At 35.0% G+C, this 25,243-nt stretch overlaps 1 protein-coding gene across 1 annotated transcript; it reads left to right on the top strand.

The window, feature by feature from the left end:
• The first annotated feature begins 16,517 nt into the window (after nt 1–16,517).
• Nucleotides 16,518–25,225, top strand: EMB2734 (ARM repeat superfamily protein). The gene is made up of 20 exons (XM_020359920.3): nt 16,518–17,936; nt 18,146–18,349; nt 18,662–18,766; nt 18,879–18,944; nt 19,029–19,193; nt 19,452–19,526; nt 19,617–19,771; nt 20,091–20,226; nt 20,323–20,392; nt 20,513–20,640; nt 20,952–21,008; nt 21,869–22,054; nt 22,183–22,275; nt 22,772–22,857; nt 22,953–23,019; nt 23,116–23,182; nt 23,260–23,396; nt 23,548–23,639; nt 23,729–23,795; nt 24,552–25,225. Exons 1-20 carry the CDS (start codon nt 16,713–16,715, stop codon nt 24,714–24,716), a joined length of 3,345 nt encoding a protein of 1,114 aa, XP_020215509.2. The 5' UTR covers nt 16,518–16,712; the 3' UTR covers nt 24,717–25,225.
• Nucleotides 25,226–25,243: the final 18 nt, after the last annotated feature.

The following is a 25,243-nucleotide window of genomic DNA, read 5'->3' as shown; positions in this document are numbered from 1 at the left end:
TGACGTTTTTTTTTAATTATTAAAGAAATTAATTTTTCCCACATTTTAATTTATTTTATGAATATCATAAAAATATATATTTATATATTTATCTTTTCTGTTTTTTCTTTATTTTATATATTTTTTTTCTATTTCTGTTTTTTATTTTTTAAACGGGTGCCTTTAAGTTTGACGTTTTAATTTTTTTAAATTATGAACTATATTATTTTTTTTATTCTTTTTTTTTACATTATCATATAAATTTTAATTACTATTTATAAACTTATTTTTTTATTAATTTCTTTATTTAATATATTTTTTCCTTTTTATGTTTTTTTAATTTAAAATATGGGGCGCTATGGGCTATAGCGACTTCAATCAAGTTGTTTAGTGTCGATATAGGCTGCAACGACTTTGTCAATATGGCTTTCATGGCTTCTCTGGAGTTACAAAAATGCCACGTGTCACTGGTGTCGCTATGGGTCATAGCGACACCGTTATAAACAACCCCAAAGGCGTAAATACTTTCAAAACAACCCCATTTACGTAATAAACTTTTCAAACAACCTCACTTTGGTCAAAAAGCCGAATCTAAAAAACAAAAAAACACAAGTTAAAATGTACTTCAGGAAAAAAAAAACCTTAATCTGAAGTGCAGGACAAAAAAAATGAAAAGATTTGGATAAGTTGCTAATGTTACTGAAAAACAAGTAGGTTTAAAAGAAAACAGGGATTGCAAAATGCTTGATTAGGCAACAACTAAATGGGTCAACCAAATATATAATTAACATGTTACAACAGTACAACCACAAGATACATTTCATTGTGAGAAAGAGAAACTAAACAAAATTGCATGATAGAATAAATGAAAAAGATGAACTATTCAGACTAAGATGTGAAACACAATCTGGAATATGTATGATAAGCCCATTATGCAAGTATATAGAAGGAGGGGTAAGAAGGTGAAGGAAAGGAAATTGGCTTGGGAATCAAGGCCTGATGGTATATGATAGAAGGAAAACCATGACACAAGAATAGAGATTGGAGAATAAGAGAGAGGGGGATAACAAAATGGACAAGTGGCAAGGAGAGAATGGAGGATGGGATGCCAGAAATTGGGAAGGAGAGAAAGTATGATTATTTAATGTAAGGGCGTGAGGTGAGAGAACTGTCTCCGACTTGATGGCGCTAGGCTCTGAGTTGTGTGGTGCCCAACATGATCAAGATAGAACTTTTTGCCAGAATTGGGGTCGAACATGGGTTTAGCCACACCAAGTGTGATTTTCCCAGGGGATATTTGATCTCATCAATGTTGGGCATGGATTGAAACGCATCGAGCATGGAGGAGACAAAAAGCTCCATGTCTTAATGGCTTGGGTGCAAAGTGGATTGCACCAGGCATGAGTTATTTGTGAAAACTTGTTGATTGATTTAGAAAATCTTGAACATGAACAGTTAAAGTGAACCTATTGCATGTTGTATGTTGACTAATGTTGTTAGTTTTATATTCATTAATTTATGATAATGCATATAGATGAATAATTATTGAACTATTGAGGGGTTAATGTTGAGAATGCTTTAGGCATTTAGGCATACTATGTTGATTAACTATGGAATGGTGAGGTGATGATGTTAAGAATGATTTAGGCATTTAGGTATACTATGTTGATTAACTATGGAATGGTGAGGTGATGATGTTAAGAATGCTCAAGGCATCTAAGCATCAGGGTGTGTTGTGTTGATCAACCTAGGATTAAAGGAGATGATATTTTTGAAAGTTGGATATCTTAGTATGAGGATATTGGTGTAGTGCTCTATGAGCTCAATTGTTGAAAACTCTTTTTGAATTGTTGACTCTACAAGTGGATAATTAAGTCTCCTATAGGACCTTAGTTGATTGTTGAGATTTCCGTTGAAGTGTTTTTGTTATAATTGTAATTTAGTTAGATTCAATCAACGGTCTCAAACACGGCAAGTATACCAGCCGTTCAAGTAGTAAAAAATATCGTATCCACAGGGATTAGAAGATAATATAAGCATTTATTGACTATTCGTGACTAAAGAATAATTCTAATTTGTAGTTTGTTATGTGAATGTGAATTAAAGATCATGACTACTGGAATAAAAATTATAAAAACATTTGGTTGTGAGTGGAAAAGGTTAGAAATGATATTGTGATATTGTGAGGTTGTGGGGTTAGATTTCACCAAACGTTAAACAAATGAATCCTTAATCTCTTGTTAAATTCATTGCTTAGTCAACCCATAAGTTTACTCAAACCTAATCCCTTAGAGAAAGAGCCTAGGTGCGGATATTGAATATCAATCCCTTGAGTACCCAATACCTACACCCGCATTACGGGCTAGGGTTTAAGACTACTAATGGGTCAAGCTCTATCCCTAGATACAATCTCCACTAGGCATATGTTCCAGAACTAATTTCAAAGGTATTTCCCAATACTCAATGGAACCTTAAATCATGCAAAGGGTGATCAATCCAAAGCAAGCATTAAGCAAAGAAACAAACACAACAATGAATGAAACAACATGTATATATATCATTGAAAACGTTAGGATTACACTAGAATTCGTTGGTTACATCTAACCCCACAAAAAATGGGTGGAACCACTCAAAATTGAGGGCAAAACAAAATAGAGATGAAGGGAGAAATGAAGAAACCGAAGGAAAGACCCACACACGAACAGCTCCAAGCTCCGGGAATCCCTTCCACAACTCCTAAAACTCGTCCAATGTGTGAATGGAGAGAAAGATCCCCGAAAATGGCTTCAAATACGAGCCTGGGAGATCAGATTAGGGTTCCGCGCCCGGCGCACAATTCTTCGAGCCCGGCGCAAGTTCTTCCAGAGAAGTCAAGCACTCTCTGTCTCAACACAAGCCCGGTGCAATTCCTTTTGCGCCCGGCTTAATTCCTTTTGCGCCCGGCGCAATATAACTGGCAGAGATGAAATACTCTGTTTTTGTCACGCCCAGCGCGGGTTATATTGAGCCCGGCTTAGAACCTTTTCTCTGCTCCTTAGCTTCTTAGGTTTCCAATCCTAAGAGTCTTCAACTTTCCACTCTTCCTCAATACCTGCACAAAAAATGAGGTGGATTAAGGTATTGTTAGATGAATTTGGGTTAGTTATATTTGCACATAAAATGAACCAAAAAGAGAACAATTATATTGCAATGGTTCAAAGGATGAGTGGAATTTGTTCAATAAGTCTCATCCAAGAAGAGGTAAAATTGAGACTTAACAACTCCCCCAAACTTATAACCTTGCTTGTCCTCAAGCAAAAGGTAATTAATCTAGTAGATAACAAGCAATGCAAGTGAGTCAAATTCTACATCCTAGTTCACTTATATTTTCTTTTCTCAAGCATGAACCTCAGATGGATTTCCAGGCACAATTATTGCAATAGAACATGACAAGGGGCAAACAAAGGTTTCAAAAGAGATCAAAGAGCTGAGAAGAGTAATGACTATCTGTGTATACATCCTCACTAAAAAAGTGTTTCTCTCTATGCACATTAGTGTATTAGGGTGAGTGTTTCTCTCATATCTACTACTCACGCCACATGATTCAACTTTGCTCTTCGTTTCCAAATGAAACCAGTGGTAAAACAAATGCAGACACTTATCACAAGGTCTTTATTAGGGAAATTCTGGGTCAAGCAGGGTCAAGCAGTAGCAGTTTTATGGTTTTTCAAGGATTGAAGGTGTTATAGCTTAAGAGAGCAAATAAGATTTTACAATGATGTCCCTCTCCATACCCCATTACAACAATTTGGCACATGCCCTTTACTTGATCCAAGCCATTAGCCTTTATGAGATGCATATCTACATTTTTGCATCTTAATATTTTTGTTTTTGTTTTGCTTTTTTTTTCTCTTTTTTTTTTTTTTTTTTGTAATGGCTGACCACATACTTTCTTCTTCCCAAAATTCCCCATTCTTCAACTCCCCCAAACTTATTTGATGTCATCAGTTTGCTCTCTTAACCAAAGCAAGGGTTATGGTTAATTTTTCATGGTTTGGGACTGTCGTAACCGGGATCACGACGGGATGACGCTAACATTTTTATATTCAATGGAGCCGCCACCAATATTTTATTTTAAGGGAAAAACATTGGAAAACCCTTTAAAGGATAATCTTTAAAATTAAAGTTGGGTTCGGGAGTCGATTACGTGTAGGGAAGGTATTAGCACCCTACAACGCCTGTAAAACAGTACCTTTAATTAATTGCGCAACATTATATAAATTTATAAATATTTAATTTATTCCTCAAAAAAAACGTATGTGAGATATATTTTCTTTAATCTGAGATGCCTCCTTTTTTATTTTTATTAGAAAATTATAGGGATTTGGGTTAGCAAATGGCTAATTAATAAACCCTTCCAATAACATGAAAGATAGAATTGCTATTCAATCCATGTTATTGACTTTTATTTGTTGATACTAAATTATGCTTAAAGTGTAGGACAATGAATAAGTATTATATTAACTTTTATGATTTACATGATATTAAAGGGTAGAAGTTCTACTCAATTAATATCATTAACCATAAAAATAAATGTACATAAGAAAAATTATGTTTATATTTTTATTTAAAGAAATAAATTTTGCACAAGGATCCAAGTTAGCAAATGGCTAATCAATAAATCCCTTCAATAACGATAAAAATAGAAATGCTATTTAATTAACGTTATTGGTTGCAACAGATCTTTACTCTTTAGAAAGAAATTTCATATATGAGAGTTTAAGCTAGCAAATGACTAGTCATTAAACCCCAGGACCTAATAATGTAAAAGATAAAAATGTTATTCAATTAACATTATTATTGGTCGTATATTAAATATTTTTTTTTAAATAATAATCTTAAAGGCAACAAATCGTATTCACTATATACAAACAATAAGCAAAAATAAATAAACAAACAAACAAAAATAAAATAATAATAATAATAAATAAATAAATAAAAGAAAAAAAAGAAGTTAAGAAAAGAACGATACCAAATGAATTGAATCTTCGAATATGATGATCAAGAAGGTGCTTTTTGGCTACCTTTCACACTACAGAGGTGTCTCACAGATCTTAAGAAATACAAAAGAGAGGGGGAAGAGAGAGAGAAAAAATTTCGAGCTCTGAAGAGTACTGGACGAAATTTTTCGGGTCGAAATGAGCCTCAGCTGTCTATTTATAGACTTCGGGAAGGGGTCCAGAACGGCCCGTTCCAAAATCGGAACGGCCGTTCTGGACATGGCCGTTGTGTGAAAAATTCGTATACTGGAACGGCCCGTTCTGAAATCAGAACGGCCCGTTCCAGTATTGAGAATAACACCCAATTTTTTTAGACCGGAACAGCCTTGGAACGCCCCGTTCCAGATGCAGGAACGGCCCGTTCCGTTTTAGGAACGGCCGTTCCAATATTGGAACGACCCGTTCCAATTTCGGAACAGCCCGTTCCAAGTTAGGGTTTTTGGCCTTTTTGGAGCCTTAGAACGGCCCGTTCTAGACCTTAGAACGGCCCGTTCTGGACCTTGGAACGGCCCGTTCCGATTCTGGAACGGCCCGTTCCGGGCCCAAAAAATACTTAATTTGTGCTTTTGGGCCCTCTAAAGTCCTGTCTTCTTGTCGGCATGTTTCGGGAGCTCCTTCCCTTCATAGTAGATGTCTATTTCATCACTTTTGTGAGTCCGGATAAAATTGATTATTCACAGGGACAAGTGGAAGGTGTGGTGTTTAGGCTTAGAAAGGTATGGGTCAAGTGAAGAGTGGAGATGGCTTTTTGGCTTAGATGGTTACAAAATAGAGGAGTATGAATGCCTTGATCATATAAGTGCACAACATAAGCAAACCACCAGGGAAACTCAAGCAAAGTCTATCATGCAACTTAAGCGTAGTTCACTCATAAGTGTTTTAGGCTCAAACCTCACCCGGCTATGCATCCACAAATTATCAAACTCAGCTCAGTTCTATGATCAACATTGAAACCCGTATGCAACTAGTCATGAACTAAAGATCTAATGTGACTTGAAAATGTCTAAGGTACACACACCATAAACATCAAGCAAACTATAATCCAGAATCGATCACAAGCAGAACAAGTATCAACAAGATTAAAAACCATGCGAAGGCAAACTATTCACAAAAGAACCAACAAAGTAATCACCAAAAAAGAACTAAATATAAAAACAGTTAAAATACTGAAATTAAAAGACAAAAAATAATTTGCAATAGACAAAGGTAAACTAAGGTAGGCTCCCTATACTTCCCTCTATGGGGTCTGGTCATCATCATCTTTAGGGGCTGCTCCACCATCAACGGCTTCGTCTGCATCAGCAGCTCCACTCCCCCAAACTTAGCCTGGTCCCCATGCCAACCAGTATATGCCTGAAAGTCCTAAAAACCAAGAGTGGTCGCGGAGTATAAGCATGAAAAAGAATGGTGAGCACAAAAATGTATACATAGTGATGACCAAGCAACTATAACACAATGGAGAATATCCTTAGACCAAAATTAAGCACAAAATGCATGTACACGGAAATGGACTAAGACAATGCAACACAAACAGAACACAAAGAAACATGAATGAAAAATAGTTAAATACAAGGTATCAGGAATGTTTTGCACCGGGCGCAGAACAGATGCGCCGGGCTTCATATCAGTAAAACTCAACGAGGTCCAAAATCTGATATCGCGCCGGGCATGCGTTAAACGCGCCCGGCGTGGTGGTTCCAGAGACCAAAAATTGAGTACTAGGCCGGGCGCAAAAGAGTCACGCCGGGCGCGTAGTCACTTTAAAAGGTCAATTTGCCCAGGTTTTAAATTAGGATCAGGCCTTATTTCCACCTAGACACAGAATTGCCTCATTCCTCACATTCCAAAAAAAATGTACCCTATATTTACCCATTCAAACATGATTCTAACAACTAACACATAACACAAACAACATATACCACAAAACATATAACACAGACACAACACATAATACAAAACAACACTTATAACACAGAACAACATGCAACAAAAATCTAAAACACAGTTCAGATCTCTGGGTTGCCTCCCAGGAAGCGCTTGTTTACTGTCCCGAGCCTGACGATGACCAACTTGAAGTGCTCTACTCTCCTTCTCCTCCTGTTGCTCTTGTTCCTCCTTGCTTTGTGCTCAATCTGAGGATTGCTCAGCAACTGCTCAGAGGAATTGGTCAATCTAGTTCACAGTACCTTGCATACAAGAGAAAGCAGAGGACTATAGCGCACAGGTTAGTTTCAGCAATTCATTGCCAGCACACAAATAAAAATAACAATAAAAACAAAGAATAAGTCAAAAATAGCTACAAATATTAAATCGCCATTCTAATCCCCCGCAACGGCGCCAAAAACTTGTTGAGATTTCCGTTGAAGTGCTTTTGTTATAATTGTAATTTAGTTTGATTCAATCAACGGTCTCAAACACGGCAAGTATAACGGTCGTTCAAGTAGTAAAAAATATCGTATCCACAGGGATTAGAAGATAATATAAGCATTTATTGACTATTCGTGACTAAAGAATAATTCCAATTTGTAGTTTGTCATGTGAATGTGAATTAAAGATCATGACTACTGGAATAAAAATTATAAAAACATTTGGTTGTGAGTGGAAAAGGTTAGAAATGATATTGTGATATTGTGAGGTTGTGGGGTTAGATTTCACCAAACGTTAAACTAATGAATCCTTAATCTCTTGTTAAATTCATTGCTTAGTCAACCCATAAGTTTACTCAAACCTAATCCCTTAGAGAAAGAGCCTAGGTGCGGATATTGAATATCAATCCCTTGAGTACCCAATACCTACACCCGCATTACGGGCTAGGGTTTAAGACTACTAATGGGTCAAGCTCTATCCCTAAATACAATCTCCACTAGGCATATGTTCCAGAACTAATTTCAAAGGTATTTCCCAATACTCAATGGAACCTTAAATCATGCAAAGGGTGATCAATCCAAAGCAAGCATTAAGCAAAGAAACAAACACAACAATGAATGAAACAACATGTATATATATCATTGAAAACGTTAGGATTACACTAGAATTCGTTGGTTACATCTAACCCCACAAAAAATGGGTGGAACCACTCAAAATTGAGGGCAAAACAAAATAGAGATGAAGGGAGAAATGAAGAAACCGAAGGAAAGACCCACACACGAACAGCTCCAAGCTCCGGGAATCCCTTCAACAGCTCCTAAAACTTGTCCAATGTGTGAATGGAGAGAAAGATCCCCGAAAATGGCTTCAAATACGAGCCTGGGAGATCAGATTAGGGTTCCGCGCCCGGCGCACAATTCTTCGAGCCCGGCGCAAGTTCTTACAGAGAAGTCAAGCACTCTCTGTCTCAACACAAGCCCGGCGCAATTCCTTTTGCGCCCGGCTTAATTCCTTTTGCGCCTGGCTCAATTCCTTTTGCGCCCGGCGCAATATAACTGGCAGAGATGAAATACTCTATTTTTGTCACGCCCAGCGCGGGTTATATTGAGCCCGGCTTAGAACCTCTTATCTGCTCCTTAGCTTCTTAAGTTTCCAATCCTAAGAGTCTTCAACTTTCCACTCTTCCTCAATACCTGCACAAAAAATGAGGTGGATTAAGGTATTGTTAGATGAATTTGGGTTAGTTATATCTGCACACAAAATGAACCAAAAAGAGAACAATTATATTGCAATGGTTCAAAGGATGAGTGGAATTTGTTCAATAAGTCTCATCCAAGAAGAGGTAAAATTGAGACTTAACATTGATGCAATAAATGGGTCAGGTTAAGGCATATCGACTATAAGTGACTATAATATAAGGATCAAATCGAGCTATACTAATTACAAGTGACCAGTGTTGATTCGTATGTGAGCAAGGTTGAGACATACATGTATAAAGTGACTAACCGAGTAAAGTATAAGTTCAGGGGCTTAATCCCTAACTAAGTACTGAAAGGACATAGTATTTGAAGGGTAGTCGATAAACTAGTTACATAGGAGGACTTAGTTATGCAAGCTAATATCGTGGTAGGCTCACATCCAATTAAATTTTATACCCTGATAGGAATATTAGACTTCCTAGTTTAAGTGGTGACATCTAAGAAATAATGTTGTTAGAGATTGATATCTCAATTGATTCTTGATCTAGCATGTGTAAAAAGATTATGTTGGTTTGATAGGATAAAGTCACTTAAACTGCTCATCTTTGTTATAGGAGATTTCCATAGGTTGCATGATGAGGCATATAGTTGAGGTGTTATACGTATGATGTGGTAATTGAGGTGTTATTCATATGTTGGGTTTCTTATTGTTGAAATGGCATGGTTGCTAGTGCATGTTGTTAAATTATTTACCTTTGTAAGATTGCTGAATGTCATGTTGAGGTGTTATATGTATCACTGTGTAGGCCATGAGGTGATATGTTACATGTCCGTGATTAGTATAGTTGTCTTTATTCCTATACTTGTTATATGGTCATTCTTTTGAATACTAGCTTACCCTTGCATGTTTTCTTGTAGTTGGAATATGATGATCATGTTTACATGGAAGCAGGACAAGATTAGGTTGGATGCATTTGGAGAGTGAGAGTCATGCAAATGACAGTGTAGCTTAATACTTTTGCATGTGTTGTAGTGTTACTTGACTTGCAACATAGGTTAATACATTTTAGTTTTTGGATTACTATATATACATAAACTTGTATGGTATTTCAATATTTGGTGAAAATAGTAGTACATGTATCTATGTATTATTACCTGTACATCTAAAAATTGCATGCATGTTAACCTTAGGTAAAAACTTGTATGTTTTTCGTTGTTAGTAGTTGATTCGTTAAATATAAAAACCATGGGGTTCGTTACACCCCCTCTTAATAAAAAAAAGATAAAAAAAGACCAATGCATTATTTACTAATTGATAATAGGCTTGTTAAAAAAAATAGCACATATCATGCTTGTGCTAAAAAGTTGAACATGCATAAGTTTACAATCCAATAGACCTATACCTAATGTTTATGCATCAAAAAATATTTGACTATATACCTGAAAAAATTATAGTGTGTTCGGACAAGAGATTTCAAGTGAGGAAAGTAATTTAAGTAAGGATTTTAAAATTTTCATGAGAAAATATTATAGCTTAGTAATACTTTAGTGATGAATATATTTGCTAGTTATCAAATTAGAAGAAACTTTTAGTAGAGATTGTATTTTTAGTAGACTTTTGATTTTGATTTCTTTTTATGTATGTGTGATACTTTGGAATTCAATAAACAAGATGTCATAAAACACTCTTGCAATTATTGATATTTAAAATACTTATTTTATTTTGTGAGCCTCAAAATTGATATTAATAGTTATTGTAATAAATTTCAATAAATTTCAAGAGGTTTGTTCATATTAGTAAAAATTAGTTAACAATAATGTTAAAATTATTTTTCACGTTAAGTTAAAAAAAATATTTTATTTAAATAATATAACTTATAAATGAATTTTTATTTATTTTAAAATGAAATATTTTATAAATAAAAATGATTTAAATGTTTTATTCAAATATAAATTTTATAAATAAAGAATTTATTTATTTAATTAAAATAGAAAATTTAAGAGATGAAAAACTCTAATTACCTTATTCAAACATGAAAATTTTGAAAATGAAGAATTTTAATGTTATTACCCAAACACAATAATATAAAAATGACAAAATTTCAATTAAAACAATTAAAATTCTTGAAATTTTAAATTTCCTAAAATTCTAAAATCTTTTATCCAAACACACCCTAATGAAATTTTCTTTCAAAAAACAACCATTGAATTGTTGAATAATAGTTTATAAGACATAGACTTTCTTTTTAGCTATGTTCTTTTTGCTCCGATTCTTTGCGAGTATTTTAATGTTCACTCCTTCCATGAAAGATTTAACTGACACTTGAAAAATTGGTTGTTTCCTAATGTTAAAATAGTTTTTAAAAACTAAAAAACAAAATTAAAACAAACAGGCCTTAATTCCCTGTTTCCAAAAGTCATTAAAAACAACATTTTTATATTACAAAATAAATAATTAAATTAAAAACGGATCTTTTAACTTTAGTTTGGGAAAGTAAGATACCCATAACAACATTTTTTACACTATTAATCAATAAAAAATCATCTTATATATAACTTGAAAATAATTATTGTAAAAATTAATAAATTTATCATTTATAATTAAATGATAATACAAACAGTATCGATATTATTAGTTCATCTAAATTATATTCTAAATCAATTATGAATTGTTATTTTCTAAAATGAAATGTTGGAATTTTATAACTAGAACATATTTTTTAAAATTTGGGTTAGTTCTAGTTTGATTTCGTTGTGATGGGCCTTGTTTGAAAAGACAAACAAATTGAGCCTTGTTTGAAAAGCCCATGTCCACCTTTATTGTAATGGGCCTTATTTCTTTTACCCTTGAAACTGACAAATTGGGCTATACATTTTTGCGGGTCTATCTATTCTTTTTTAGAGTTAATTACCTATATACTATTAGTATAAAATTTTTTTACACTAACAATCAATTATATCTTTTAATTATGTCATGTCACTATAATGACATGACACAATTAAAAAATATGATTAGTTGTCAGTATAAAAAAACTTTACACGTGTATAAGTGATTAACTTTTCTTTTTATACGCCTTGACAACAGTTAGGCAAAGGATAACAGAAATCGTATTAGTTTATGAGTTAATCACCTATACACTGTCAGTGTAAATTTTTTTTACACCGGTAACCAATCATATTTTCTAATAGTGTCATGTCAGTTGCTTATTTAATAAAATAAAAATAAAATAAAATAATTTAAAAGATTTGATTGATTTGCTTATTTATTTATTATTATTCATTTTTTCCTTCTTTTGATTATTCTTTCATTTTAGAAAAGAAAAATACAAAAAATCATATTGGCCTGAAAAGGATAACATAAATGGACGGCAAAACAATTAACAAGTCAATAATTCGACTTTAAGCTGTACCAGTTTGGACCCAAAAATAATTAAAATTAATTGATTCTTAAGCATACTTTAATTTCGTATGTGCGTGCGTTCGTAGTTTGGTTTGAGAACACCTTGTCTTATAAAATAAATAAATAAAAGACCATGCGACCCGAAATAAAAGGGGGAAAAAGAAGGCGAGGAGAAAAGACTTGTGACCCAAAACCTCAATTATTACACACAATAATTATTGTGATTCACAATCTCTTGGAACAAATTATGCTGATGAAAAGGTTGCAACTTGCAAGTTGTAGCATGTATTGAACTACAACTCTCATGCTTGTTTGTATAGATACGTCTTCCAGTTTGTTATTTTTTACTGTCAATTCTCTTAAAAGTTAACAATAAGATGATAATCATTCAAATTGTTTAAGGAAAAAATATTCGTTTGATATTCTAAAATTTATAGTATCTAGAAATTTCTTACAGTAATTATAGTATCCAGAAAAACACAATCTCAATATTTTCCGATAATTTTTTAAGTGTTGCTTTATAAATCTTAAGTGGAGGTGGAGGGAAATGGGGGTGAGGGTGGGCTCCCCCTTTCCTTTTGTTTTTTCTTTAAGTATGTAAATTATATTTTATAATTTATAATTAAAAAATTAAATTCTAATTTCGATAAAAGTGATTGATAAAACAATTAAGTAAATCAAGTATACACATGTAAAAATATAAAAAAATAAAAAAATTTATTTTGACTGAAATATTCTCATAAAATATCATATATCATAAGTTATAACACTTTAGTATAAATGCTATTATCATTACTAATTTATTAGTAAGGAAAGAGAAAGTATTTTTTTTAAATATAAAAATAAATAATAAAGTTGGTGATTATTACAAGATTGAGAAATTTTTTTTATTATAACATGAAAGATTTTCTTAAAAAAGATAAAACTATTATATTTTATTCATAATTTATTTGCATGCACAATATAGAATGTAATAAAACTCATGGAAACTAGCATAAGATTCAATTTTTTTGGCATTGCGATCATTGAATTTATTTGTCTAGGTGTAAAATTAACATTATAGTTGGGTAATTCATTAAGCTTTTGAATGTAATTTTGCAAAAGCATTCTGAATTCAGATAATTTTTTGCTCTTATTTTGAAGGTTTGTGCCAACTCTTTGACAGTTTGATTCAAAAACATCTTAGTATAACCTAACTCATGCACCCAAGATATGCCTTCTAAGAGTGCTTATGCTTCACATTTGTGTGGCTTGAGTAAAAACAAATAAGATCATGTCATAACTTGTATAAAAACTTTCGTGTGGTCTCTCTTACACAAGTGAGAAATTTTTTACTATAACATGAATTTTTTTTTTTGTTGAAAGAGATAAAACTATTGTATTTTATTCATAATTTGTTTAAATGTACAATATGAGATGTAATAAAATTCATGGAGACCAACATAAGATTCAATTATCCTGGCTAGATTGTGAATTACTGAATTTGTTTGGCTAAATGTAAAACTAACATTACAGTTGCATAATTCATTGAGCTTCTGAATGTAATTTTGCAAAAGTATTGTGAACTCGAGTAAATTTTTGCTCATATTTTGAAGGCTTGTGACAACTCTTTGGTAGCACGATTCAAAAACACCTCAGTATAACCCAACTCACGCACCAAAGATATGCCTTCCAATAATGCATATGCTTCACATTTGTGTGGCTCGAGTAAAAACAAATATGACCATGTCCTAACTTGTATAAAAGCTCTCGTGTGGTCTCATAGACAAGGACATATACCAAAGGTACTAGAAGTTTTGAAAAATGTCATGTCGACATTGCATTTTAGGAAGCTTTAGTTTAGTAATTTATAATGAGTGATAGAACGAGTTTGTATGTTGTTTTGCATGGAGATTTTAGTAGCTTTGGCCTATATCCAACCGGCCAACTAGTCCTTCGCTCTAAATATGATATTATTTTCTTCCCATTTGTTGTTTTCCCATAGTAGCATGTTTTTGCTACATCAAAGGCTTCATAATATCTTAGCGAAGAAAGTTGCATGTTTTTCATTTAGGGATTCCAATGCTAAACGCAAGCTCCTTTAAGATGTATGTGTTAGATATTAGAAAAGCAAAGGTATAAAGCAATCCACTATTCTACTCATGATTATGTGTGGTTACAACCAAGGAAAACATGTAAAGCATTCTCCAATTGATTTTCTCGTACAACATAAGTTGCAGGGCACTGTGCCCCTTGGTTTTAGAGCTTGCTCCTTGTAAGCAGGTAGTCCCGATAGAGTCACCACAAAATTAACTTGACTTTTGGAGGGATGTGCATGGTCCAAATGAGTTTTTAGTTTCCTTTTCTTTTAAGTGGTTTAACTGTATAATTTAGTTAATATACCTAAGGTATGTCGATCTTACAAAATAATGGCCATCTTTGCTCCACTTTTAGATTTTATAATCATCCTCCCTAGGTTAATAAGTGGAGTACGTAGTATGGTGTCTATAACATTTGGGTCATAGATAATGTTTATTGTAGGGGTATTCCAACATTTGTTTAATTGTTCCATGCCCATAGAAAGCCTCATGTAGGGATATTTTTACCATTCTCTATTCGCCATTTTCTTCCTTTTTTCATAAGGTGTTGTGTGTTGCAAATGCTCTGTTAGGTGTAATTCTAATTATGGTCTAAGAGTGCATCCAAAAAATTAATGTTAAAGTAATATTTGGCTCTTATAAGTTGATTCACTATGGTGTGTGGTTTTTATATCATACACCAGACTTGTTGCCAATAAGAGAGCCAGGTTGAAGGTGTTTATACTTTGAAGAGCCAACCCCTATTCTATTTTTTAATGGTAAGTTTATCCCAACGTTCCTATTTGATACCACGTCCATTACCATTGGTTGATCCCCACCAAAAAGAATTCAACATTGACTTTTGTTCTTCCCTTAGTGTCAACAAAACTAGAAACACTCTCATTACATTATCAATTATGAATTTGTTTTCGACAAAGGCTGCTTGCACCTAAGAAATGCACTTCTCCATAAAATGTTTGAGGTAGTTTGCCAAGACTTTTGAGAATAATTTGTAGGCCACATTGCATATGCAATGGGTCAGAGATCTCTCTCTAAAATATCACATTTTAGAATAAGAGCAATGTTGGTGGTGTTCAAGGAGTATGGAATCCTCCCAAATTCCTTTCATGTTAAGCACACATTATAAATGTCTTTCCCAAAATCCTCTCAAAAGTGTTTGAAGAATCTTAGGTTGGAACCATCAAGCCCCAAAGATTTGTAACTATGCATTTGTGATATGGTGACTTGGAATTCTTCTTGAAAAAGGAGTAGTAATTTTTTATTGTCTTCATCAGATATGTGCACTTCCAAGGCATTGGTTATCGATATTGAATTAATAAGAGTATTCAAGAATATTTGGTTGAAATAGTTTGTGGCTATATTCCCAAACTTGTTGGATAGGATATTATATTATTATACATGTTATCTCGTAATTGTTTAATAAGATAATGTTTACAATGAGTTGATGTCAATACATGAAAAAATCGTTTGTTAGCATCTTTGTTGCATAACTAGTTTTGTTTGGCTCTTTATTGCCAATCGAGATCTTCTAGTAAAAGCTTTGTGTTTAGTTATTGTTGCAATGCTAAGTACCTATTTCTTTCCCATCATCCCTTGCAGTTTCATGCATTAGCCATTTTATCGTTAATGTCATTAATATATTGTCGTGCTTGTAATTGCCTTTTTCGACCACAACCTTTAAGTTTGTGCCCGCATTGTTGTGACACATCCTCTAATCTCATGTTTCGTGAACTCTATCCACTTTTGACTACTTCATTTATACTTGACTCATCAAACATGTGCTTTCAAATTGAGATTGGCGCATACATACATGAAAGAAGTTAGTTATTAAAATTTCTTATTTCTTCTTAAGAAATTGAAAAGTGTAATAATCCAATAAAATATGGAGACTAACACAATTAAAAAGAAGAGTACTTCTTTATACAACTTTATAGATTATAGTCATTTGAGTAATAAAGACACATATCATAATTTGATTAGATAAGTAAAAAACTATAAAATCCTGTAAAACTAAGAAGCACCACATAAATTACCTAAAAAGAAAATATTTGAAGACAATGAGGATTATTTAATTTGGCTAATTGTGTAAATATTATGTGAAATTAGAAATGTATTGGTGAGAATAAATAAGAATATTGTGTATATTTAATCAAAAGAATAATGAACATGAATCACATTCTAAATTATATATTTCCATTGTTTAGTAACTAAAAAGAAAGAAGAATAGACGCATTTAAAATTGATCCCCCATATGACACACATAAATTTAGTAAATATAAGCAAGAATGGGAGAAAAAGAAGAAAAGGAGAGGAAGACTAATGATGAGTGATGACCTAAAAAACAAAACACAGCTAATAAAAATCATGTGGTTGCCCTAATTAGCCCCACTGCTGTGCACGGTAACCTAACCCTTTTCACACTTATAATACGAGCAATAAACCACAACGCTCACGAACAACACTACACTCGCTCGCTCCCTCGCTCCAAAACCCAAACCCGCAACGCAACCATATAAAACGACGCACACACACACACCCCGAGAGAGAGAGAGAGAAGAGTGGCGACCTCATAATCCAATCATCAATCAAAACCAAAACCAAAACCAAAAACCCTAACCGCGCGTCGCTCATCTCCTCCTCGCCGCCATCGATGGATCCCGCGGTGCAGCAATCGCAGGTGGCGGCCGTTCTCGGCGCCGATCTCTCGCAGTTCGAGACGCTGATCTCGCACCTGATGTCCTCCTCCAACGAGCAGCGCTCCCACGCCGAGGCGCTCTTCAACCTCTGCAAGCAGACCGATCCCGATAACCTCTCCCTCAAGCTCGCGCACATCCTCCACTCCTCGCCGCAGCAGGAGGCGCGCGCCATGTCCGCCATCCTCCTCCGCAAGCAGCTCACTCGCGACGACTCCTACCTCTGGCCGCGCCTCTCCCCTCACACGCAGTCCTCCCTCAAATCGCTCCTCCTCTCCTCGATTCAAACCGAAAACACCAAATCCATCTCCAAGAAGCTCTGCGACACCATCTCCGAACTCGCCTCCGGTATCCTCCCGGACAACGCCTGGCCTGAACTCCTCCCTTTCATGTTCCAGTGCGTCTCCTCCGATTCCCCTAAGCTTCAGGAATCTGCCTTCTTAATCTTCGCGCAGTTATCTCAGTACATCGGCGATTCCCTCACTCCTCATATCAAGCACCTCCACGACATCTTCCTCCAGTGCCTCACCAATCCCTCCGTTAACCCCGACGTCCGAATTGCCGCTCTCAACGCCGTTATCAATTTCATCCAGTGCCTCTCCGGCTCTGCCGATCGCGACCGCTTCCAGGATTTACTCCCTGCGATGATGCGGACTCTCACCGAGGCGCTCAATTCCGGCCAGGAGGCCACCGCTCAGGAGGCTCTGGAGCTTCTCATCGAGCTCGCCGGCACCGAGCCGCGGTTTCTGCGGCGGCAGCTCGTGGATGTCGTTGGCGCCATGCTGCAGATTGCAGAGGCGGAGTCTCTTGAGGAAGGGACTCGGCATTTGGCGATTGAGTTTGTTATTACCCTCGCCGAGGCGAGGGAGCGCGCCCCTGGGATGATGAGGAAGTTGCCGCAGTTTATTAGTAGGTTGTTTGCCATTCTCATGAAGATGCTTCTTGATGTTGAGGATGATCCTGCGTGGCACAGCGCGGAGACTGAGGATGAGGATGCTGGTGAAACCAGTAATTACAGCGTGGGACAAGAGTGTTTGGATAGGTTATCTATTTCTTTGGGTGGAAACACTATTGTTCCTGTTGCTTCTGAACAGTTGCCTGCATACTTGGCTGCTCCGGAGTGGCAGAAGCGCCATGCTGCCCTAATTGCACTTGCGCAAATAGCCGAGGGCTGCTCCAAGGTATTGATTGGAGATTTCTACTTAGTGTTTTGCTTTTATGAGTAAATGAGAATTAGAATGTCTGTGTTAGTTTGTTATACTTTTAGTGATTGTGAATTGTGATGGATTGGTCCCTGTTGTGCAATGACTTGTGTGTCCATGTTGTGAGGGTTTCTTTTTCTTGCATGCTGCTTGTGGTTTTGATTTGTACCAACTTTTAATTGCTGCAGGTCATGATTAAAAATTTGGAGCAAGTGGTGGCTATGGTACTGAACTCCTTCCCCGACCAACATCCACGGGTAAGGTGGGCAGCCATTAATGCAATTGGGCAACTGTCTACTGATTTGGGTCCGGACTTGCAAGTTAAATATCATCAAGGAGTGTTGCCAGCACTAGCCAGTGCCATGGATGATTTTCAGAACCCTCGTGTACAGGTTAGATGCCCTTTTATTGAAGTGACTTTATTCTGTGTTTGCGTAACCATTGAATACAAGTTTGTAATGAAAGTTTTGTAATTCTTTTAATTATCTCATTAATAACTATGATTATTTAAAATTATATATGCAGATGGTTACTGCAATGTTACTTTTACAAATAAGAAGCATCGGGATATAAGATAGTATTAAGTGTGTGACTATCATTTGTTTTTTTATTCTTTATAGTCGTTATGATTTATCTGTGAAGTCATGCTATTTTCATTAAATTAGCTTTCTGGTGTAATTATTCTCAAAATATTGTCTACACAGGCACATGCTGCTTCAGCAGTTCTCAACTTCAGTGAGAACTGCACACCTGATATCTTAACGCCGTACTTGGATGGAATAGTTAGCAAACTACTTGTTCTTCTTCAGGTATATTTATAGAGTATTGTTATCAAGAACTGTTGTTAAGGTCTTTTTGTTGAATTATCTTATGATTCAATTTTTCCTGCACTTAATTTTGGATATTATGCACATGTTTCAGAATGGTAAGCAGATGGTGCAAGAAGGTGCCTTAACTGCTTTGGCATCAGTTGCTGATTCTTCTCAGGTATTTTGTGAACTTCTTTCATCAACCAACATTTATAATTTATTTTATTTTGATCACTCATTTCATTACTATGGTCTTTCTTAGGAGCACTTCCAAAAATATTATGATGCTGTAATGCCATATCTGAAGGCTATATTGGTTAATGCAACCGACAAATCTAACCGTATGCTTCGCGCTAAGTCCATGGAGTGTATAAGTTTAGTTGGAATGGCTGTTGGGAAGGAGAAGTTTAGGGCTGATGCTAAGCAGGTAGGTTTTTCTTGTTATTTTGTTTTCATACTTCTTCAAAATCTTTGTTGAAATTTTGTTTTACATGAATGTATGGTTGGTTTTACGTATTTACTTTTTATACCATTTTATCATCATTCGGAACAATAGTTGTTCTAGAATGGGGAAATAGAAAGTTAACTGCCTCTGCATCTCAGTTGAGCATTCTCTCTCTCTCTCTCTCTGGTCAGCTAGATATCTTAAGATTTTAATATTCTATTTATGCTGGTTCTTTAAAAGGTTATGGAGGTTCTGATGTCCCTTCAAGTATCTCAAATGGAGACCGATGATCCAACTACAAGTTACATGCTACAGGTGTGTCTTTTTTTTCAATATATTATTTATAGCATATGAATAAAGTGTCAATTGGTCTATGTTTAGTCTGATGAATTTAATTTGTTACAGGCATGGGCTAGACTATGCAAATGTCTGGGACAAGATTTTCTTCCTTACATGGAGTTTGTCATGCCTCCACTGCTTCAATCTGCTGCACTTAAGCCTGATGTAACCATTACATCAGCAGATTCAGACAATGATATTGACGATTCTGATGATGAAAGGTCTCAGTTTTATTCCTCTAAGCAAAATTTTAAACAAATTTCAAATTATCATCTTGATCTCGAGGGTTCACTTATGGTTTAAGTCATAGGAGTTAAGGCATCTTTATTATTTTACTAATCTTTATATTATGACACACCATCCTAAAAAAAAAAACTAATGTTCACACTCTTCCTCCATGTGCTCTTGCACACACAAAATCCTAATGCACACTCTTATTTACTGAGTAAGATTTTATTCTTCTGGCAAATCAGAAGCACACATCAATACCATTACTCTTAGGCTGGAAAAATTCAACGAAGTTTTATTTTTCCATTGTAGTATGGAGACTATTACTCTTGGGGACAAGCGAATTGGAATCAAGACTAGTGTTCTTGAGGAAAAAGCTACAGCATGTAACATGCTTTGTTGCTATGCTGATGAGCTGAAGGAAGGATTCTTTCCATGGATTGATCAGGTTGGACTTACGTCTTCATCCCTCTACACAACAATGGTTCTTTACGTGTTTCTTTACATATTTTTCCATGTTAATAATAATTTGAATGTAATGCAGGTTGCTGCAACTTTAGTTCCGCTCCTTAAATTTTATTTCCATGAAGAGGTTAGAAAAGCAGCAGTTTCAGGTATAAAAAGTTATTGTGCCTGTGCATCTTTTTGGTCAATGATTTTTCATTGCACAGTTAATGTGCATTATATCATTACCCTAATTGTTTTAATGTGTATCATTTCCAATATTGCTACAGCAATGCCGGAGCTATTACGATCTGCAAAATTAGCTATAGAGAAGGGTCTATCTCTAGGTCGGGATGTATCTTATTTAAAATTTTTGACTGACACTATCATCCCAGCACTGGTGGAAGCATTGCACAAGGTAAATTGTTATTCCAGTTCGTACATCCTTAGTTGTGTTATTGTGGAAGTTTTATGTCTGGTTCTTACAAGTGAATATTTGTCTTTTGATTTGAAACTGTCGTAAAAATATTTTAAGCTCTATATATTCAGAAAAACAAAAGCAATCCTTTGCAAGTGCAGCACATAAATTTTTGTTAGCTCAGGGGACTCAGTCCTGGCATGAGTTTGAGGACCAAGATTAGTCTAGGTGATATCTATTATTGTTGTCTGACTCAATGGTGCCCCTTGGCAGTTCTTTGCTAAGAATTTTCTGTTTCTGTATGCTTGCAGGAGCCTGACACAGAGATTTGTGCAAGCATGTTGGATTCATTAAATGAATGCTTACAGGTATGGATCATGAATTTATTTTTGTCGTATTTGCCTTTTTATTGAATGAATTTCTATTCTGTATTATTCAGAGCCGTGACTGTTGAATATACGTTGACATAGTTGATGTTGTAACTTATAATTGTAAATTGATGCTTCTCATTATTAATTGAATCCTGAAATTAGAATTCTATGAAGACCCTCACTGGCACATCCATTATTTATTTTTCTTACTGATGCCATGCCTGAAAATGTTTGTTGTCAATTGGCAAATAAAAACAAAATTTTACAGATTGGTTACCTCCTTTTTCATGTTTGTTTGGTTGAAGGATTTAAATTTTATTAAGTTGGCTTAGTTATGGAATTTTGTCTTTTGCACTGAACAGAGCTGTCTACCTCATTAATGTTCATGTTAGGTGCATTTCACTTTTTACTTAATGTGGATGTAGATTTTGTAATATTTGTTTCATAAAAAATGAGATATCATGCAAAATTTGCCTTTCTTTTCTTCAATCTCACTAGGAGTCCTTGGTAAGGAGAGCTGATTAGATGTAGGTTAGTCTTATTACTAGAGATAAAGTGAGAGAAAGAAAAAATATATTTATCTATAAGCATGATTCACAATAGAATATTATGGTGCCATTCGATCCATGTACCCAATCCCAGCTGGTGAGAGAAAGCTTGTTTGTTTATTTTCTTCAATTTCATGTGCGTTGCATGCTTTTGTTTATTGTGCACGAGTGTTGAGTTGTTTCCTGAGATGCTTGGATAATGATCGACACTTTTGTTGTGTCTGTTTTTTTTAATCTTTCATTATCTTGCCTATAGTGCATTGTTAATATGTTTTGGATGTGTTCTGAACTTATTGTTTCTTCTTTTAGATCTCTGGGATGCTTTTGGATGAGAGCCAGGTCAGATCCATTGTTGACGAGATAAAACAGGTGATCACAGCTAGTTCAAGTAGAAAACGAGAGAGGGCAGAGAGAACCCAAGCTGAAGATTTTGATGCTGAAGAGGGGGAACTGATTAAAGAGGAAAATGAACAAGAGGAAGAAGTTTTTGACCAAGTTAGTTTTTTAATCTAATCTAAAATAATATAAAAAATCATAAGTACTTGACTACTATATTTGTGTTTTTGAGTTTATGCTGATCAGTTTCCTAGTCTTCCTTCTAATGTATTTATACATTGTCTCAGGTGGGTGAGATATTGGGAACTTTAATCAAAACTTTCAAAGCCAACTTCTTGCCTTTCTTTGATGAACTGTCATCATATCTGACACCTATGTGGGTATGTTCTTTGAGAAATCTAGCAACTCTATTGTCAATTAGATTTTCTATTTTCATTTATTCATTCAGCTGGCCTTCAAGCCTTATATTTTTTTTAATTAGGTTATCATGTTAAAGTTGTCTGTGAAGGTTCTAGTTCAATTCAAAAATGAATCTTTAATTTTTCTGAGATTGAGAATTGAGCAGTAGTTGCAATACAACATCAGGCATAGATGAAGAGTTGAACATGGACACAACATATTCATTTTCATTCTCCAGTTTACATTAGCTTGAAATAGCCCCCTCCCCCCATGAAATGATACATTTTACCATGATTAGCTTGTCAGATAGACATTAACCATTTTTGGTTCCTCAATTTGAATGGTCTATTTTGTTATGTTAAGCAGATATCTTACAGGTTTTGTGCCTGCCCTGCTGATTAAGTTTAATTCCAGTTTTCAAAGAACAAAAACATAAATGTCATTGTTTTGACTTTTTGCTTAATGTTTTGGATATAGGGGAGGGACAAGACTCCCGAAGAGAGAAGGATTGCAATTTGTATTTTTGATGATGTTGCAGAGCAGTGTCGTGAAGCTGCTATTAAGTAAGCACTGTTTGCTAGGTTACCATTTTAGTTTGCAGTGATAATTATGAAGACATATGTCATCAACTTCATTCTTTCATATGCCAATTGAGCAGGTATTATGATACCTTTCTCCCATTCCTGTTGGAGGCTTGTAATGACGAGACTCCTGATGTCAGACAGGTCAGCACTAAACACTGTTGGTTAACATTTTGAATACCATTTTATTGTTTTAGCTGTTTGTTTGTTGATGTTGGTATTTCTTTTTTATTTCTTCAGGCAGCTGTGTATGGCCTTGGTGTTTGTGCAGAGTTTGGTGGATCTGTGTTCAAACCTCTGGTTGGAGGTACTGCTTGACACATTACTTAATAAACTTGGAAAATGCTGTATTATATTGAGTAACAAGTTGTTCACTTACTGCAGAGGCTCTTTCGAGATTAAATGCTGTGATCCAGCATCCTAATGCTCTTCAACCAGATAACGTAATGGCATATGACAATGCTGTTTCCGCTCTGGGAAAAATTTGCCAATTTCATCGTGACAGTATTGATTCTGCCCAGGTCATTACATATTTCCCTGTTTGTAACCTGCTTTTAGGCCTTTGGTTCTTGATTATGTCTGTCATTATTATGATCAATTCTTTCTGAGGCCGACCTTTTTTTTTTGGTTGAGATGATAATTAATAAGTTTGTTATTCTTTTATGTTTTCAGGTAGTTCCTGCGTGGCTAAACTGTTTGCCAATAAAAGGTGATTTGATCGAGGCCAAAGTTGTTCATGATCAACTATGTTCAATGGCGGAAAGGTTAGGGGCCTAACTCTGCTTTTTTCAATCTTTGTATCTGCTCATGCATATCTTTTTCACTATTATAATTTTCCTTTATTTATTTGCAGGTCTGACAGGGAGCTGTTGGGCCCAAATAATCAATACCTTCCAAAAATAGTTTCAGTGTTTGCTGAGGTTAATTTTTTGTTGCGACTTTGCCAATTTGCAATCTGTGTTTGGTTTTCCTAAAATTAATGGTTTTTTACTAAATATATTTTGGTCCATCAGAAACATGAGTAGACTTTTTGTTTTTGATTAAAGGATTTAAATAGAAAGCAAAGCTATATACAAGAGTAGGGACAATAAAATTACTTCCCTAATAGTGGGATGTCAATCTAGCAAATTCCCTTCAATGAAGTGCGTGCTTCACATAGGCCATTAAACTTTTTGTTCCGTAGCATGTCCAAGGTTCAAAATTTTCTAATGAAAATTTTGTAATACGCTGTCATGGGATGAAACATAAATGTTTGGGAAATGTCAAGGAACTAGTGGAAATGTGTAAAGATTTATAAATTATTTTCATGAAGAATAAATACTGGAAAGCTTTTGTGAAAGAATTATTTATCTGTAATTGTATTTGTCAACTCACATGTCGGATTCTTTGATTATCCCCTTCCATAATTTAGTGGATATCATACAATCATTTCAATAGTTCATTTGAGGAGCTACTGTTTGTTGTGTTTATACTGACTATGTCCATGTATACATAGTTAATTGACAATTTTTTGCCTCATGCATTAGTCCCATTAATACTTTAGCGTGTATAAAATAAACAGAGTCTTCTATTCCAGCAAACAAAGGATGCGAATATATATTTTTTGGTAATATATATCATTATGTTGGATTTTGTTGATATTGTTTCTCTTTAATGGGACCCATTTTATGTGACAGGTTTTATGTGCTGGTAAAGACCTTGCGACTGAGCAAACAGCTGGCCGTATGATTAATTTACTGAGACAGCTCCAGCAAACTTTACCACCTTCTACACTTGCTTCTACATGGTCATCTTTGCAGCCGCAGCAACAGCTTGCACTGCAATCTATCCTTTCTTCGTAGTTTTCATTACTTTGCTGCATTACAATCCGTCATTTCTTCATAGCATCTGGGTTGGCAGTCGGTGTCTTGCTCTTTTTGGGAACAAGGTTTTTCCAGTTTGGTGATCTCTATATTTGTTACCCATTCTTTTTGCCATAAGATGGTTTCCATCATTCATTCATGCATGGTTTTATAGCAACATGGCTTCAGTTTTGAGAATGCAGAGTCAATTGTGATTGGAAAGGGAACTTTTTGTAGAATGTGTAAATTATGAGTGTTAATAGTGCGATTGAGTCCAAAAAGGAGGTTAGGCTATTGTGGCGTGGGAGCTTCTCGTGCTATTCCTCTTATTGTTTTTTTCTTACCATATTGCGTGAGAATATAGGGTTGTCTATGGGGCAATTCTTGCAGTTTTGGCCTATTGTATTGTTTTTTTTTTTTTTGCTTTCTTCCACCAGACAGTATGAAGTGTACCATATGAAATTCTAATGCTATTTATTCATTAAGGTTGCAGACAATTGTTTTTTTTATCCATAATTTGTTCTCAT

This window comes from Cajanus cajan, chromosome 2, assembly GCF_000230855.2.
Source record: "Cajanus cajan strain Asha chromosome 2, NIPB_CcT2T_4, whole genome shotgun sequence".
NCBI classification, from domain to species: domain Eukaryota; kingdom Viridiplantae; phylum Streptophyta; class Magnoliopsida; order Fabales; family Fabaceae; genus Cajanus; species Cajanus cajan.
This window is presented reverse-complemented; position numbering and strand designations above follow the sequence as displayed.

Bases quoted from the DNA above. Each gene is read 5' to 3' on its own strand.
- EMB2734 (XM_020359920.3), top strand. From the start codon at position 16,713: ATGGATCCCGCGGTGCAGCAATCGCAGGTGGCGGCCGTTCTCGGCGCC. The intron at 17,937-18,145 runs GTATTGATTGGA...TAATTGCTGCAG, and splicing joins TAGCCGAGGGCTGCTCCAAG to GTCATGATTAAAAATTTGGA. The intron at 18,945-19,028 runs GTATTTTGTGAA...GGTCTTTCTTAG, and splicing joins CAGTTGCTGATTCTTCTCAG to GAGCACTTCCAAAAATATTA.